Source organism: Gekko japonicus, unplaced genomic scaffold (genome assembly GCF_001447785.1).
Source record: "Gekko japonicus isolate JY-2015 unplaced genomic scaffold, Gekko_japonicus_V1.1 scaffold1257, whole genome shotgun sequence".
NCBI lineage: Eukaryota > Metazoa > Chordata > Lepidosauria > Squamata > Gekkonidae > Gekko > Gekko japonicus.
The window spans coordinates 159796-177400 of NW_015163640.1; the positions used below are offsets into that span (position 1 = coordinate 159796).

The 17605-nt window shown below is 45.5% G+C and overlaps 1 protein-coding gene across 1 annotated transcript in view; it reads right to left on the minus strand.

Annotated features, from left to right (window-relative positions):
- The window catches only part of PAPPA (pregnancy-associated plasma protein A, pappalysin 1), a 403905-nt gene that overhangs the window by 53981 nt on the left and 332319 nt on the right, over positions 1–17605 (minus strand). The window contains exons 18-19 of the mRNA XM_015407600.1: positions 16154–16301; positions 6743–6849 (exon numbers count right to left, since the gene is read on the minus strand). Coding sequence (XP_015263086.1) covers positions 6743–6849; positions 16154–16301 — 255 coding nt within the window. The remainder of the gene's footprint in view (positions 1–6742; positions 6850–16153; positions 16302–17605) is intronic.

Here is a 17605-nt window from a genome sequence, read left to right on the forward strand (position 1 = left end):
TTTAACAATGAAGCTTCTGGGAGGAATGTTCAGAGGGGGGAAAGCCAGCAAATCTATATACAAAGTTTTTATTTTCATGCTTCCATATATGGTCACCAATCACCAGGTGAACAATCCCCCCCCCCAATTATAAGTGGAAGGGAGTTGTGCAAATATTATATTAAAGGCTTCAGATCAGAGGGGTATCTATACTGATTGGGAACCACAGTTCTTTGACAGGCTCCTGGCTTCAGCTTTAGTCAGAACTATCAAGAAGTCCTCTTCAACAGTCCAGATAAGTAACTACCAGTTCATGGAAGAGGGGCAAACCAGGTGCAACCATTAGGGGAACCTGGACCAGGAGGATCTCCCCTCAAGAGATCTCTGTACACAGAGAAAATTTTCTCTGCATCTTATCTGTTCGGGACACATTATGGGTTGTGAGAGTGAATTTGTGCAATTTGGTACGATGTGCGGAATGGCGAGTGTGTATCTGTAAGTTTTTGATGAAGCCTCCAGTTGTGCTGCTGGCCCCATCTAGCTTTGTTGTCCAACTATGTTAGAAGAACTGAGATGCAGATGATCAAAACACAGTGCAGGCTGTCCAGCTTTATGAGTATATAATTCCATAAGGGCAATTTAGAGCATGTGTTGTTTAGAAGTAGGAGACCACCCCCACGGATACACAACTTCACTGAGTATGGGCTTTTCAAAGCCTAAATTACCTCCTGGGCTGTCATAATGATGAGAGACTTAAAAACAACTTTGCACTCTGAAATCAGAACTGTTGCCACTACTGTTGTTTAGCAAAACCAATATTAGTAATAATTATTGGATAATGTTTATTCAGCAACATAATAATAATAATAGCAACTGCAAAGCCAATTCTAAGAGCTGGCAAACCTCCTGGGAGCAAAAACTTGGTCCAAATTCAAGCAACCTGTTTCCAATTCAGAAGAAGAAAAGATTTTGCTAAGTGGTAAAAGGCATCGTAAAAACTGAAGGGCTGTATCGTATGTAACACTCAGCACACAGAATAGGCAGAGGATCCTAGCAGCTGGGCAAGGAGAGTGCAAATGGCCCCCACCCCATTTCTGGCTGCTGATGCTCCAAGACAGACCTGGAGATGTGCAGGTCCCTATTGGGTACCTGGACTCTACCTGCTCCCTTGCACATTTGAGCCGCTTTCAAATTTATTGTCTTGAGTATCTCTTTTATGGCTGTCCCTACCATTCTCTTTGTTACATCTGTGCTGTGGATCTGGGATATCTCCCAGATGCAGTCATAAATGGGGAAGAAGCAGTCTTCAATACCTTCCTTATGGTTGTCCCTGCATTTTATTCTCTCTGGTCTACTAAGAGAGATCTGCCTCTACATTCTAGTGCTTTGGGAACCGTATTCCCTTCATAGAGGTTGGGGGGGGGGATGCAGAGAAGACACAGAAGATAGCATTTTAACCTGAAGTGGGATCCTCCATACATCAGTCCTCAGTTTCTTTCTCCTCCTTTGCTTACCATTGCAAGAAATAATTATTTGGGGCCACCGTGATTTGCAAATGAGGCCACCTTGTATGTGCCCTCCACCAGCTGAAGTGAGATTTGTGAACACACTAGGGACAGAGTCCTTTCTGCTGTGGCATTCTGAATACGGAACTCTTCTCCCTTTGTCACTTCATCTGGCACCAAGGCAGTTGAGTTTCAGGTGCCAAGATAAAATATTTCTTTCTTTCTTTCTTTTTTGGTTAGGGATTTTCCCCTTGCTTTCTCACTGCCCTCCGTCTAGCATCGATTTTTGTTTTATTACTCTCTGGTTTACTCTCAGTTTGGGAGAGGTGAATATTTAATACCTTTTAACAGCTGGGCTTTTGATTTGGGAAATCTGTTCTCACGCAGTTAGTAACGTCTGTTTTGTGTCTTGGTCTTTGGGTTTTAATTTGTGTCTGTTCTTTTTTAGTTTTATGCATTGTATTTTTAGCCTTGCATGGAAGCTGCCTCAAGGGAGTATTGATCAGGAGGGGCATAAATATTTTAGATAAACAAGGACTCTCACAAGTTTATATCAGGTATGTGCATGCACACCAGGGTAAACTGGGTTTCCCTTGAATTGGCTCAGGTACCCCTAATTGAGAAGATCAGCGGTCTTGGCTCACTGTATGAGCCCACAGGCTGAAGTCAATCCAAAAGTCTGCCAGTGGTGCATGCACACTGCCAAACAGGCAACAGGGCCAGGAAGAGACCGTTTTCAGTAGCTGTGAGCTTGCTCTATGGATCCGCATCTTTGAAGAGTTGAGGAAAACAAGCTCTGTTCTTCACGTGAGTCATCAGAATACTTAGCTTCTGGACACAGATTTTACATATTTGAAAAGCTTTGAGTACAATAAAGGCTGTAATCCTTTTCTGCTTTCTGGTGAATGCGGAGAAGTGGCTTCAAGGTAAGCTTGCCAGTCTCCAGGAGGGGTCTGGACCATCTCCCAGAATTACAACTGATCTCCAAACAACAGTGATCAGTTCCCCCGGAGGAAATGGCAGCTTTGGAGGGTGGACTTTATGGCATTATACCCTGCAGGGGTCCCTCTCCTCCCTGAACCTCACTGTGCCCAGGCTCCACCCCCCCAAATCCCCAGGAGTTTCCCACCCTTGAGTTGGCAACTCTGTTTCAAGGCCAAACTACATGTGATGAGATACATGACTCGAGTCAGGTTGGAGGTCTTTGGGAGAATCACCTCCGAAAGCACGCTATCACTCAGTGCAGCTCTGAACACTGCATAGGAGGAGGGACTTAAGCTTTCCCTCCAGAGCTGTTTTCACCAGAGGATATGGATGTGGGAGGCCCTTCTTGCCCCTTTCTTGGGCTTCATGTATCCTCAGTCACACGATCCCAGGGCATATGGAACCTAACAGCAGGACAAACAGGCTTCTCTATGGCCGTTTTCTCTGGTGAAAATGGCATGTGGGAGGGAAGGCTGAAACTCCTCCTTCTCCCCACACAGTGCTTGGAGCTGCACCTAGTGATGGACCGTTCTTTAAGGTGAGTCCCCTGAAGGAATGTGTGCCTGCAAGTTGGGTTGGGAGACCCCCAACTCAAGTTGTGTCACATGTCTCCTGTAGCTAGGCCCACAACCTTCACCCTGTGCTGTTTTCATGCCATCGAACCACCCTTGGGAGTTGCTCTTGGCACACCGTGTGACCACTACATGTAATTTTCACAACAGAGCTTATATGTGCCTCGTGGGGCAATTTGAAGACACAAGGAAGAAAGGCTGAGGCTGCTTTCCTCTGCATGCTGTGATCATAAGCAGAACAGGGGCCTTGTGCAACTGGCAGAAAACTCCCATTGCATAGCTGATACAGAGTTCTTGTCCACAGAGCCTTCAGGACTCTTGTGAACAAAAACCAAGCAAACTACCATATCCAACTGGACTAATGGCAGTCTGAATGAAGCTAAATGCAGCAGGGGCACAGACAGAAGATGGAGCAGGAAAGAAGTCCTAGCCAGAGGTCAAGAAGGGATATTGAACAGAACTGAAATAATGCATATTTTCTAATAGTTTGCTTTCGGGACAAATGAATGTTCCCCGTTACATTACTTTTTACATCTGTGTATATTTTTGTCAGCAGTTCCACTTGTCACTCTTGGTTCTGTGGTTTTATTTGTATGGTATCTGCACAACGTTTCTATAAGCAATCTATACGGTATTTATATTACAACGTATGTCACCAATGTGTACATTATACACATCATGAATAATGCTGATTTACTGATGCATAAGAAATCCGGGAAAATTATGTGTGCAGACGGAGGAAATTGCACAAAAATCCCTCAATCTGCACAAGCGAGAAGAAAAACCAAAATAGGGACTCTTGAGCCAAAACAGCAGGTATGAAAAATTTGAAATCATTCTTAAATTTGGTTATCTCCATAGGACATGCTGTTTTTGAGATACAAGTATCAAAATTAGAAAATATTCATAGCGTATTAACCTGATTGCAAATTTCTGCAAATCTGTTCTTGTTGTCCGACCCTTGTGTATGTGTGTGTGTGTTCTCCCCCCCCCCATGTATTCCTGGAACACATCATCCTCCCTATGCCCCCCCCAACTCTGGCTGCCATTCTCTTTTACTACCAAGTTATTTCCCCCCTGGCTACCTAATGAGCCCTCCAGGGATACACAGGTATAAAACCCATTACAGCTCCCTCCAAGCTACGGCATCAATAAAGGAGGACAGCATGGGGGAGGCCAAGCCATGCTCTTTCAAGCCGGGGTTTTTATTTCACAGCAAATTATAAAAACACTTGAAAGCCTACAGTTCAGGAAAGAGATGGTGAGAAACAGCCCCTAATATAGAGATAAGGAAGTTTTCATGTGCTGGTTTGGGCTTGGCTAAGAAGTGAGTGAAGACAAGCTAAGAGTGACAGCGGGACGTGGAAAGGGGGGAGGGGGGGTGTTATTGTTGCTGGCCAATGACATTCTCCCCATCTCTAGCTTTGTTCTCTCAAAAAACAACAATTACTCCAATGGCCACACTATGAACATTCCAGATGTACGTCAGGGGTGTGTGCGCTCATACGCCCCACTCAGCAGCCGAATCAGTGGCAAAACATCTCAAACAAACTTAGCAACCCAAAGGAAGTCTAGAGAACCATGGTGCAGGGAAAGGAATGGCAGGGGGTTGGAGAATCAAGCACCTAGGACTCTCAAATGAAGATAGGTTTGATACATTACTAAATTTTGCAGATTTATCCTACATCAGACTCAACAGTGGGGTACATGGGGGCTACTCTGTTTAATCCTAGAAGAATCCTGTAAAGTAGGTTAGGCTCAGCAAAAATACCTGGCCCAAGGTTACCCAGTGAACTTCATGACCAAGACAGATCTCATGTCTCTGCAGTACAAGTCCCTAATTAATTAATTAATTCAGTCATTTAATGATATTGACAGGCTGATTTTCACCCAGTTGAAACAGCAACAGACAGAAAACAGCAACAAAATTAAACATACATACAAGTTACATCATCCAAATCAAAAAAAAAAAAAAAACCCAGAGAATTTTTCATTCTCTTATGAAACCTTTGCAAACACAAAGCCTGGCAGAGTGCTTGAGGGACAGCATTCCAATGGGGAAACCACACTAAAGTCCCTGCTACATACAGAGGCTACCCAAGCCTCCTCACATATTAGAATTTGAAGCAGGGCCTCTCTGGCTGATATAAAATTTTAGAGAAGTAACCATGGAAATAGTTAGGAGTATCTACTTATCCACGATCCTTGTTGATGATAAATGAATCAATCATCCATACAAAAATAACAGTAAGTAAGCTGAGAGCCAGTTTGGTGTAGTGGTTAAGTGCATGGACTCTAATCTGGGAGAACCGGGTTTGATTCCCCATTTCTCCACTTGCAGCTGCTGGATGACCTTGGGCAACCCCTTCCCCCTTCAGTCCACAAGTGGAGGCTCACATTATTGAATATTCTTCCATATTGGTAGGAAAGGAACACTGCACACTGAACACTAGCATGCCAGGAAGAAGGCTAAGATAAATCCCTTCTCCCTACCCGACACAGGGCTTTTTAGTGCAGAGGAGCACTCAACCACATCATCTGCAACCTGCAATGGAACAGTCCAGGCACATGTTAATCATCCCAGTGACAACCTGGCCTAAGGCTGCCAGCTCATAGCTGGAATGCCCAGGAGACTCTGAGGAGCAAGGTTTGGGAAACAGAAATGGCTTTGATGTGTCAACATCTCTGGCAGCTCTGGGCGTGACATCAGTGATGCACTAAGATTTTGCTGATCCTAAAGTCTTGGTGACATCACTTCTGGGTTTTAGCCAGCAGAGATGCTAGCATGTTGATAATGTCTTGCCCACATTGCCCCCCAGCCACATTGCCCCCCAGCGGTCCTGTACATTAAGATCTCAAACTTTTCTTATCATGCATCTGCATAAAACATCTCCCGCCTTACTCATGCATACAAGGAAGGTAGCTGTTGCATATGTAAATTCATGCTGCTATAGTAACTATAATGTCACAACACTTATTGCCTTGTATCGTTTCTGTAATCAGATTTTGCTCCCATCCCTAAATTTAACCCATGTGGGGAAGAAGATGAGAAGAGATTGGATTTATACCCTGCCCTTCACTACCCACAGGAGTCTCAGAGCAGTTTACAATCTTCATTCCCTTCCCCTCCCCACAACAGACACCCTGTGAGGTAGGTGGGACTGAGAGAGCTCTTTCAAGAACTGCTCTTTCCAGAACAGGTCTGAGAGAACTATGACTAACCCAAGGTCATGCCAGCAGCTGCATGTGGAGAAGTGGGGAATCAAACCTGGTTCTCCCAGATTAGAGTCTACGCTCCTAACCACTATACCAAACTGACTGATGAGCAACCTGAATACGAGCTGCTGCTACCTCTATGACCCAGGCAGTTAAAATTTGGGGATAGATAACAAACTAACAGATCCAAGATTAACAGGCCTGTGCATCGAAAAGCCATTGGCTATAGGAGTTCCACATGCTAAAATGTCATCTATTAAATGATTTTTAAAAATTGTTTTTCACTGGATAAAATAAATTTCTACAGGGCTCCAACAACCCTGTTAAGTCTAGGACAGGGATGGAGCCCCCCCCCCCCCCATTTTTACAGGTGTCCAAATGTGATACCAGTTTAAGCTACCCAATGGCTCTTTGAGCAAAGAAAGCTATGAAGTCAATTCCAAATTCAGTTATTAGCACTGAATCATGTACATTCTAGCAATTTACCTTCACTCTTGGAGGGTTCATCCAGTGCTGGATGTCTTGTAATGTCTCATTGGCACGCAACAGGATGGGCTCATGATGGTCAGGGCATGATGTGATACACTCAGCTCCTTCATAGTAAATGAGGGGGGGGAGAGAGGGAGAGAGACATTACACATCAACCAATTCATTTCATACATCTTTTTGCCAAATTGAGACATAGTATGGCTTACTAGAGATGTTTCCAGTACTCTCCTTGGCCAAGTTGCACCCTGAATTTTGGAGTTCTGAATTACCTGGTCTGATTTCCAATGTTAGGAATCCTCCACATTCCCATCCTTCTGGGAACTTCATTTTATTATTTATTTTATTTATTTGTTTCATTTATACCCCGCCCTCCCAGCCAAAGCAGGCTCATATAAATCCCTGCAGTGTCAATTCCATAAGTTCTTTTTTGTCTCCCCAACTCCACAACATCAACCAAGTGCAAACTGATAAAACTCATCCTCAGATGTGATCATACGTGTGGCTGTAACATGATTCCTTTTTTCTTTTTGCACTGTCTGACTAATACGCATGCACACTGGTGTATTTTAGCAAAACACCACACAAAAATAATGTTGATGCAAGCACTGAGACAATCACATCGGTGCACACATGAACAATGGTAATCGATGTGTGTGTGGGGACAAGATGCAAATGCACAAAAGGAATTTGTACAGTGTATTGTATTTGCTCCAACAGCTGGATTTATTTTAGAAATTCTCCAAGTTATAAAACAATTCGGGAGAAGCGGAATGTATGTCAGAGAATAATAAAGGAATGGCAGAAGGGAAATCTGTTCAGCCCTCCGGCTCACCCAAGCTGGAAGGACTGCCATAAGTAACAGAATACTGCCTGCAAAACTGGGTGAGGAGCATGTGCGGATTTTAACTGTGCGGCCCTCTTTGCACATTAAGGCTTGCAGCAAGGCTAGAAGGCTCTAGGCAAGGGGCCAAAATGTATCTGTTTCTAAACCTTTCATTCTTGGCAAGAATGAAAATTCGTCCACTGAAAAGACTCCTACTTATCACCCCCCCCACACACACACACCTATTTTGTGTTTTCCATCTTGTGGGAGTGAATGAGCAACAGCTGTTTATAATATACTGCCCATACAATTAACAAAATTCTGCCATTGTATATTAATGGAATCAGTTGCCATGTGTGTCCACATCCCCCACACACACGCGTGCATACACACACACACAGAAAATCTCTGGAAAGAGAAGCCTCCCTCCACTTCATCTTTAACACAACAGAAAATCCAATTTGTCCATTTGACTCAACTGTGCAGGAATAATGGGAAAACTGTAGACTGCGGTGCCCATAACAATCCACTGGTGTTACCGCAAGCACCAGGCGAGGGCTAGTTATAAGCCAGAAGTATCTGCTCCCCCTCCCCTTCTTGTTTCCAACACTGATTGGAGTTCAGAGCTCCTTAATGACACGTTCCTCACAGCTGTGCCATTGCGAGAGCAGATTTCCCAGGGGGGGTGCAAGGCAGTGCTACAACACCCCCAGGGCTTAGAGTTGTGTCTTCCAAGAGCTCCGATACATTACTGCTGAACGCTCATCTTAATAGGGATAGGGTACGGATCCGACAGAAAGCGGCCATAAGGATGAAAAATGAGGGTTTCGCTTGCAAGCAGTTACACCGGGTCACTAGCAGTTTCCTTTCTCACAGGAGAAGACCAGAAACAGGGTCCATGAAACCTGTTCAGACTTCCTCATCCCAAAGTTGCTCTGAGAAGCCAGCATAGCATCAGGCTCTATGGCAGGATAAACATGGCACGCATGGGCATCAAAATGTTCTTTCAGTCTGTGGGATAGCATGTAGGACTCAGACCTAGCTTGGGATGATTCTGAGTTCCTCTCTGCTAGGAATTCTCCCTGGAATATGCTGTTCCAATCTGAGATGCCCATGCTGAAGAACTGGATGTGTATCCTTTTGGTTTCTTTTCTACAGATGTGTACCAGATTTTGGGGGTGGGGGGATAATGCATTTGGATATATGTTATCATGAAAGCATACATTACAATATATGCAGAGTATGTATTTTGTGCAGAATATGTATATGTGCAGAATATATATATTTTTACATACATATCCAGAAGTGCACATCCATAGAAACAAGGCAGATCATGAGAGGGAGGGCAGGAAGGGTTGCAGCAGTGCTTAATTCTCGTGGCCCTTTCTTACAGGCCCAGGGAAATGCTGATTGTCATTCTGGGGTCAGGAAACAATTTTCTCTTGGCCAATTTGGCCAAGGATCCTGAAGGGTGGTGTTTTTTTGCCATCTTCTGGGCATGGAGCAGGGGTCAATGAGGTGTGTGGGGGGAGGTAGTTGTGAATTTCCTGCATTGTACAGGGGTTTGGACTAGATGACCCTGGAAATCCCATCCAACGCTATGATTCTGTGACTCATTGAATACATTGGGGGTCATCAGAAAAATGCAGAAGGGAACACTTGATGCGGTGAAGCTATAGCATAAATACAGAACACATCACAAATTGCTCAGACTTACACTTAGAACGGCTTGCTTTAAAACCCTCCTCGGCTGAGAAACTCACAGGGTTTTGCCACAATGTGTAAGGGATGTCCAGCCTTACATAATTATCATGGGGGTCAAATGAGACAGATCTACCATTCATGAATTATCCACAATAAATAATCAGAAACTCCATTCATGGGGCAGTGTACCTGCAAAAAGCAGTTGCGGGGGGGGGGGGGAGACTGGCAGAGAAGCTGTCTTCACATCCTGCTCCTGAATGTTAGGGAATATGGACTTTTGGTATCACTCCACATTTTTTTGCTATCTTTATAGGTATGAATTTGTCGGGGGCGGCGGGGGGGGGGGGGGACTGGCACAGCTAATGGCAACACTATCTTGTCTGGAGCAGAATTGCTACCGATTATTTCCCCTGCACTACCTCCGCCAGTATAGAAGGAATCAGCATCCTTTCTCTAGGGGGGGAAAAGGCCCGAAAGAAAATTACCCCGTGCAACAACCCTTGGTAAGTATCTAAAGGTCACCTCGTCTCCAGGGGGAAAAACACATTGTCAGGCAAACGGATGCTGCTGCCGTCTCGTTGCTCGCCAGCGGTGCAATTTGCACTTCAGCAGAGGAGCGGACCTGAATTGTTTTGATATACGATCCATAATTGGCATCATTACAGAGTGGTGAGCTCATCCAGGTCGCGTTCCTCACCCCCCTTGGGACAGGAGCCATGCAACTCCTGGTTCCTCACAATAGTTAGCCTATAATGAGGAAGCAGAATGAGAGGGAAATATGGGAGTTCAAAAGGACAGTGAAGGAGAAAAGAGTGTGGCAGGCAGAAGCCCTCTCCTCTTCTGCTGGAGCTCTCCCCACAATGCATCTCTGCTGAGCTGGTAACCTACAGCCCAGAATAAGAGTGCCTGCACCGGTCATCTATCCAGGGTCTGCTAAAATCTCAATATTCCACCTCTCAAGTAAAATTAATACATGTGGATTTGGAGAATAGCTTGGGAGACGCTCTTGTCACCCCAGTTCAAAAAAGGATAATAGCCCTGTTCACATGTTATAGTGAACGTTTGCTCTTACACATGTGTTTCTAAGACATGCATACAAACATCTGTTTGTAAGAAACGGACCATGCACCACTTTACAAATGAAACCAGAGATAAGTGCGGGGTTTAAATCACATGTAGTATACATGTGTTAATTGTAACAACAAGAATTATTCAGTGCATGTATATTGAAAAATCAAGTGTACAATGTATGCGGATTGTATGCACATTCTCTGTAAAATGTGAACAGGGCTACTGCAGAGCTGGAAAAGATGAAGTAAAAGGCAAATGAAATGATCAGAGTGTTGGAGAATATTCACTATAAGGGAAGGCTAAAGAATGGGGGGATTCTTTAGAAAGGTTTACAAAATAATTAGGTTATAGGAGTATATAAAATTATGCATTGTGAGGAGAACAGGGCAGGAATAACAGGAATGCACAGGAACAGAGTTCCGGCTGGCTTCAGAGTTGGCCACACCCACTACAGCCAAAACCTCTGCGTACGTGGCTACAGAGGGAAGGCCTGGAGAGCAACAACCCCCCCCCCGGCAACTCTGAGGCAGGTGGGCCAGGGGGGGCTCTGGAAGGATCAGGGAGGCATTTAAATGCCTCCCCATGCCTTCCAAGGCCTGTCCAAGGACCGACTTGCCCCGCAGCTGCAGGGAGCCAGAGCAAGCGAGGGGAATGTATGGGTGTGGCCTAATATGCTAATGAGATGTTATGTTAGGGGTGTGGTCTAATATGCTAATATGTTCTGCTGTTGGGTGTGGCCTATTATGCTAATGATTTTCTGCTGGGCTTTTTCTACCAAAAAATCCCTGGAGGAGAGAGAACGCCCTCAATCATAATACAAAAACATGGAGGTATCAAATGAAGCTGCTGAATGGTAGCTACAGAAAGACAAGATAGAAGACTATTTCACACAATGCAGAAGAAATGTGTGGAATTCGTTGCCAGGAGATGTAGTGATAGCCTCTAGCTTAGATGGCTTTAAAAGGGGACTAGACAAATTAATGAAGGACAGGTCCATCAGTGAATGCTAGTCACGATGGCCCAAATGGTACCTCCAAATTCAGAGGCAGGTGGGGGTAACAATTTTCTTTTTGAAATCTGAAAATGTTGATTATACTTTGGTCCCGGTCACACGGGCAGGAAACTGCGGGGGGGAAGTGTGGCAGTTTGCCCCGGGGCAAACTAAGGCGCGGTTACCTGATCAGACCTCCCGTGGAGGTACTGTGGAGGTTCCGTGGGAAAGGAGAGGTGCCGATCGCAGGACAATCCCGCGCGCAAAAACGAAGTGCGCGGTGCGGCAAACTGGAAGGTTTTTTTTTTGTTTACACCATGACTGCGCATGCTCCGTTGTGTGCTTTTGCGCATGCACAAAGACTTGAAGAAAAAAAAACTTTTTCGCCAGGGAACATGGGCGGGCGCCGGATGCCACCGGAAACGCGATCAGACGCCCGCCCTTGCCCCGCGGTTTCCGGAAACTAGTACCTCGGAGGTACTAGTTTTTTGCCGCGTGGTTTCGGCAGGAAGCCTCGTTTGAGCCACGGGAGTGCTACACTTCCCAGATGTGCCGGTGAGATCGCGCCCGGAAAACCCGCATGTCTTCCGTCTGACTCGCATGGCTAATGTTCCGTGTGACCGCAGCCTTTGTAACCTTGTGTTATTGTTCCTTTTAGCCTATACACTGATAGTTACAAACAACAGACTTGAATTTTCTGCTGTGCATTTATGTTTGGATTGTAATACACTTTGATTTGGATTGAACTGCAGGGATCTGGTATAGTGGATAGCCTCGCCTTAGGCTGAATCAGGTAGCTTTTGGCCACGTCAAACTCTGTGAAGGTGAGAGGTCTCTAATTAGCACAATCAGTCACACAAGAATCAGAAGCCACATGCTCAGGGCTATTTTGGGGCAGGAACGCACAGGAACGGAGTTCCGGCTGGCTCCCAAGTTGGCCACGCCCAGCAGGAACTCATTAGCATAATAGACCACACCCAACAGCAGAAACTCATTAGGATTGGCTACATTAGGGGTGTGTGGCCTAACATGCAAAGGAGTTCCTGCTACAAAAAAAGCCCTGGTTTTTGACAACAAACAAGGTAAACAGAATAAGAAGCAAAAGGTGGGTGTGGCTAGATAACCACACTTCTGGTAACATGTGGGTGCGGCCTAATGTGCTAATAAGCTGTGCTGTCAGGGGTGTGGTCCAATATGCTAATAAGTTCCTGCTGTTGGGTATGGCCTATTATGCTAATGAGTTCCTTCTGGGCTTTTTCTACAAAAAGAGCCCTGCACATGCTAATTATGCACAGCACATGACAACCTTGTGCATGTTCACAATAGGCTTGCCATTTTGTCCAGGACAGTGGGTAGGCTCCCACCCCCAAGCTTCAGGCCACCACTGGGGACCTTTGCTCCAGCAGGAGTATTTCAGGGGGGAGAGCAACTCTGCAGTGTGATTTCTGGTCTGTATCCAAAACGGCATCATTTCTGGGTACAAAGCAGAAGCCACGTTGCAACATTGCACAATGCTACTCCCTATCAATGCTCCCTCTAAGCTGTGGAGTCTTGTGAGCAAAACTTCTACTTTGTGAGCAACTGGCAGTGAACGAGCGATTTGGCTACTGCATAAATTAGTTTGTTCTGGAGCCCTCCTTCCTGAGCTAAGACAAAAATATGTGAGCCGGAGGCTAAAAAACTGAGCTAGCTCACACTAACTCAGCTTAGAGGGAACACTGTTCCCCATCGCCAAAATACTCCAGTTGATTGCCAGTTCTTGGCTGCCAACCCTAATCCACAGTTCAGGTGAAAGTGATCCCAAACTGGGCCTGAATTGGGCAGCTCCCCCAAGAAATCGCAGCAGCTTATAAGCCAGAAGCCAAATAGTGCACCGTACCATCTTCTCACCCTGGCCTGGACCTGGGAGATACACTTTTGATTTAATTGTACGACTCAGAATTCCAAAGAAAAGGATGCTACTGAACTGCAATGTTTTAGGAGAACTAGCTTTAAATTCAAGAGCACCTTAGAGACCAACAAGATTTTCAGGGTATAAGGTTTCGAGAATCAAAGCTTTCTTCATCAGATACAGATTATAAGATGTTTCAATATCACAGTACTTTTTAAATACTGAATGGCCATGGATCTCAAGGCATGTTCCAAAGTCTAAAGATGCAGCAATCTTGCTGAAGTAACCACATCTGGTCAATGTTTGGATGATAAAACACCTGGGAACCCCCAATGTACTCCGCCTTGAGCTCCAAAGGAGAAGGGGGTAGGGGTTATAAATGTAGTAAGTTATTAAAATATACATTCCTTTTAAAGTTGGTCATCTTCCACTTTCCATCCAGCTTTAATGTTGGCAGCTGATGGATTCCAGACTAAAAGGTCTTTTCAGCGTCAGTTGTGAAAACACCTTTAGATTTGCAAGAGGAAAAAAAAATGTACAGAAGCTCTTTGAGGCCTGAAATAGATGTTCCTATAATTTTTTTTTAAGAGTAGCTTTGTATGCTACCCAGAAACAGTCAAAAGTGGGTGCAAAGGCATCCTACATATCTACCCCATTTTTAGGCCACCCTTCCTCTGTGGGGATCAGGGCAGCATACATTGTATCCTCAAATCAACACTGTGAGACATCTGGTCAAGGCAACACACCTCTCCCCCACTTTGGGATGCTACAGGAGAAGCAGAGAAAGCAAAATGCAGGTCTCAGCCCCAATTCAGTGTAACGTGCGATGGCAAATGATGCATGCAGGGGTTCAAGCACATCAGATATAAGCCACTCTCGCAGCTTCATGCTACAGGAGGGAGGAGCAAATGCTAACTTAACCACATGGTAAAGCCAAGGAATCTGATCATCCCATCACCCACTTAGCTCACTCTTCAACAAGCAGATGAAGGGAACTGAGAAAAGATGTCAGGTTCTGACACATACAAAGCAAAGGACAGAACCTCACAACTGCACTGTCGCACAACTAGCTTAATTGAGGATTTGAATCTGGACCTACATCTGGGCATAAAAGCCTTGGGCTAACAGTCCTGACAGGGCCGTGGTGGCTTAGAGGTGAAGACACTGAGCGGCAGACTGGAAGGTCTGTAGTTCAGCAGTTCGAGACCCTAGCGCTGTGTAATGGAGTGAGCTCCCATCTCTAGCCCCAGCTCCTGCCAACCTAGCAGTTCAAAAGCAAGAAATTGCAAGTAGATAAACAGGTACCACTTTGGTGGGAAGGAAACAGCATTCCATGTGCCTCAGCGTTTAGTCATGCTGGCCACATGACCACGGAAATGTCTTTGGACAGCGCTGGCTCTTCGGCCTGGAAACGGAGATGAGCACCACCCCCTAGAGTCGGATTTGATTGGCTTTCGAGCAAGGGAAACCTTTACCTAACAATCCTGAGGTTTACATTTATCTTGCATCAATACCATCTGCCAAATCTTTATCCCATTGTACCTTCCCAGATCACACATGGACAGTGTACATGGTTCTGCCCTTACTCTGGTCCAGTGTAAGATGAGTTCGGCTGAAATAGAGCAATTAGCTTAAGGCCCTCAGTGAGAATTATGGGTGAGAGGCGATTTGAACCCTGGTCTCTCCAGTATTTGTCCAACACTAATTGCTTCAGGGTACTGATTTTCATCTGCTCGTTATGGAGTCAGAAAGAGAGACCGATGATGTCTGCCATAATGGATATTATTCTGGCCAAGAATTTCTCCTTTCCCCCATATTCAGAGAGATTGAGGACATGTGGATTGAACAGGATCTTGGGGTAAGGGTGGACTGAAAGTTCAATATGAGCATCCAGTGTGATGCAGTGACAAAAAAGGCTAACACAATCTTGGGGTGTATTAACAGAGGCATAATATCCAAATCACAAGATGTCATAGTCCTGCTGTACACTGCATTGGCCACGCCACACCTGGAGTATTGTGTGCAGTTCTGGAGGCCTTACTTCAAAAAGGATGTGGACAGAATGGAGTGTGTGCAGAGGAGAGTAATGAGGATGATTGGGGGCCTGGAGACCAAGCCTTATGAAGAAAGGCTGAGGGACTTGGAAATGTTTAGTCTGGAGAAGAGGAGGTTGAGAGGGGACACGATTGCTCTCTATAAGTATTTGAAGGCCTGTCAGTTAGAGGAGGGCAGGGAGCTGTTCGTGTTGGCAGCAGAGGAGAGGACCTTTAAATTAAGGGAGGGAAGGTACCGGCTGGATATCAGGAAAAACTTTTTTACAGTACGAGTTGAGTAACAGTGGAATCAGCTGCTTAGGGATTTAGTGAGGTACTTCTTTAGTGATCGTTTGCAACTGCATTTTCCTGTAAATCCAACTGCAAATGATTGCTAAAGCTCATTAAAAGGGCACTGACAGTGATATCCAATGTGTGTGAAAGCAGTCAGATGCTTTTGGATGTTTCAGGTGGGTGCACCCAGATGGGCATCAGTGCATAAGGACTGCTGCATCACACCCTGATAGTGGCCTTCCCAGAAACAGCCTGCTTGCCTCTGCTGGCAACAGACCATTGTACAAGCTGGAAGTCTGGCCTGATCCAGCAGGGCTCTTTTTCTGGCTCTTTCACACTAGCTGTCGTCTAGCTGTTTAACCTTGCAGAGGGCCATTGTCAAGGACCCCAAGAAAGCTCGGCTGTTGTCAGAGGGCATGAGAGCACTGTACATTATCCAGAGGTCTGGCATCTGAAAGCCTGATTTGCCTTTTAAAAAGAGATTAATTATCCCTTTTGTTTTCAAAGGAGAGCCGACTGGGGACGACAGGTTCAAGGGCTCCTTCCCCTTTCCCTCTTTCCTGGCACAATAAACCAAGCTTTAACTCATCGACTGTCATACCTATGCCGTAACCTGCCGGACATTGCAGCTTGATCCCGCTGTTCAGCTGACTGGGAAGGGAGCAATGGCCTTGCATCCCCCTGCAGAGGTGGAATGAGCTGCTCCAGGTTCCGTCCTTCCGGCAATGGATCACATTGTTCCCATGGTCCTGGGAAGAGGAGAGAAGAAAGTAGGCTTAGGCGTTCATTTGGTGGGGGGGGCGTACTTCTACGCCACCTTTCTGTTATTAAATAAAACACAAGACTATCTTTTAAAAGGGTCTTTTTTTAAAAAAACCAGCAAAATAATGACCACACTAAATTAAAAAAACAGAAATAAATCAGACCAATAAAATGGCAATACTCTAGCACGCTAGAGTGTCACCCAACGCAATTACATTACTTCCAGGTTACAATGGAAATGATGTCCTGGCACTGCCAACAATGCCAAGTGTCCTCTGTTTCCCACAAAACTTCCATCCTACCACCCAGCTGTGGCAGCAAGGAGAGCTGGCTGGGAGTGGGAAACATGGCCTCCATAGAGGCAATGGAAACGAATCCCACCTGTGCTGAGGGGTGTGTGGAATACAGCCTATTCGTTGAGATGTAGTAGCAAGAGACCAATGTCAGCTGAATAAATTACTCTTTCCCCATATTAGAACAAGGTGCTTTGCAGGGCCTGTTTTACCACAACCCTCTCCCAGTTATTTAACTTTCCTATCCCCTTCACAATTATCATACAATTCAATCCAAGGCGCACGGAACACAGTTATACAATTCAACACCAAGGCGCACGGAACCCTGTTACCTTCCCACTGAAGTGGTACCTATTTATCTACTTGCAATTTCTTGCTTTCGAACTGCTAGGTTGGCAGGAGCTGGAACTAGAGATGGGAGTTCACTCCATCATGTGGCACCCGGGTCTCGAACTGCTGAACTACTGACCTTCCACAGCCTGCAGTTCAGCGTCTTAACCATTTGAGCCACTGCAGCTTTGTAACTCCTTTGTTAGCTTTCCCCATATATGTTTTTCTCCTCCCCAACCTTTGGTTGTCCAAAGACTCCACCAAAGGTCTGCTCCCTTAGTAGCCTATCTGACTCACAGAATCCCCACCCATTAGGACCATGCATGAAGTTTGCACTAAAGGCCCCACAGCACCCCCATCTCAGCTTATGATTTTTTCCATGGCCTGTCCTATCTCCTTGAGGTCCATCATTAGCCACCCTAACAGGGTGTGTGTGTCATTCCACGAGGGTGACAAGGCTCAAATCATCACAGAATTCACTCTTTCAGCCCTGAAAGAACATAAACCCAGACTGGTGAAGGTCCATTGCTAGTATCCAGTGATCACGGAAGGGTATGGTACCTATGCCCAAAGGAAATCTTTATTTTTGCACTGCATGTTCCAAGGCACAGATTAAGACTGAAAACAGGTTACAAAGCCTAAGGGTCAGCTGGGCACACCAGCAGGAA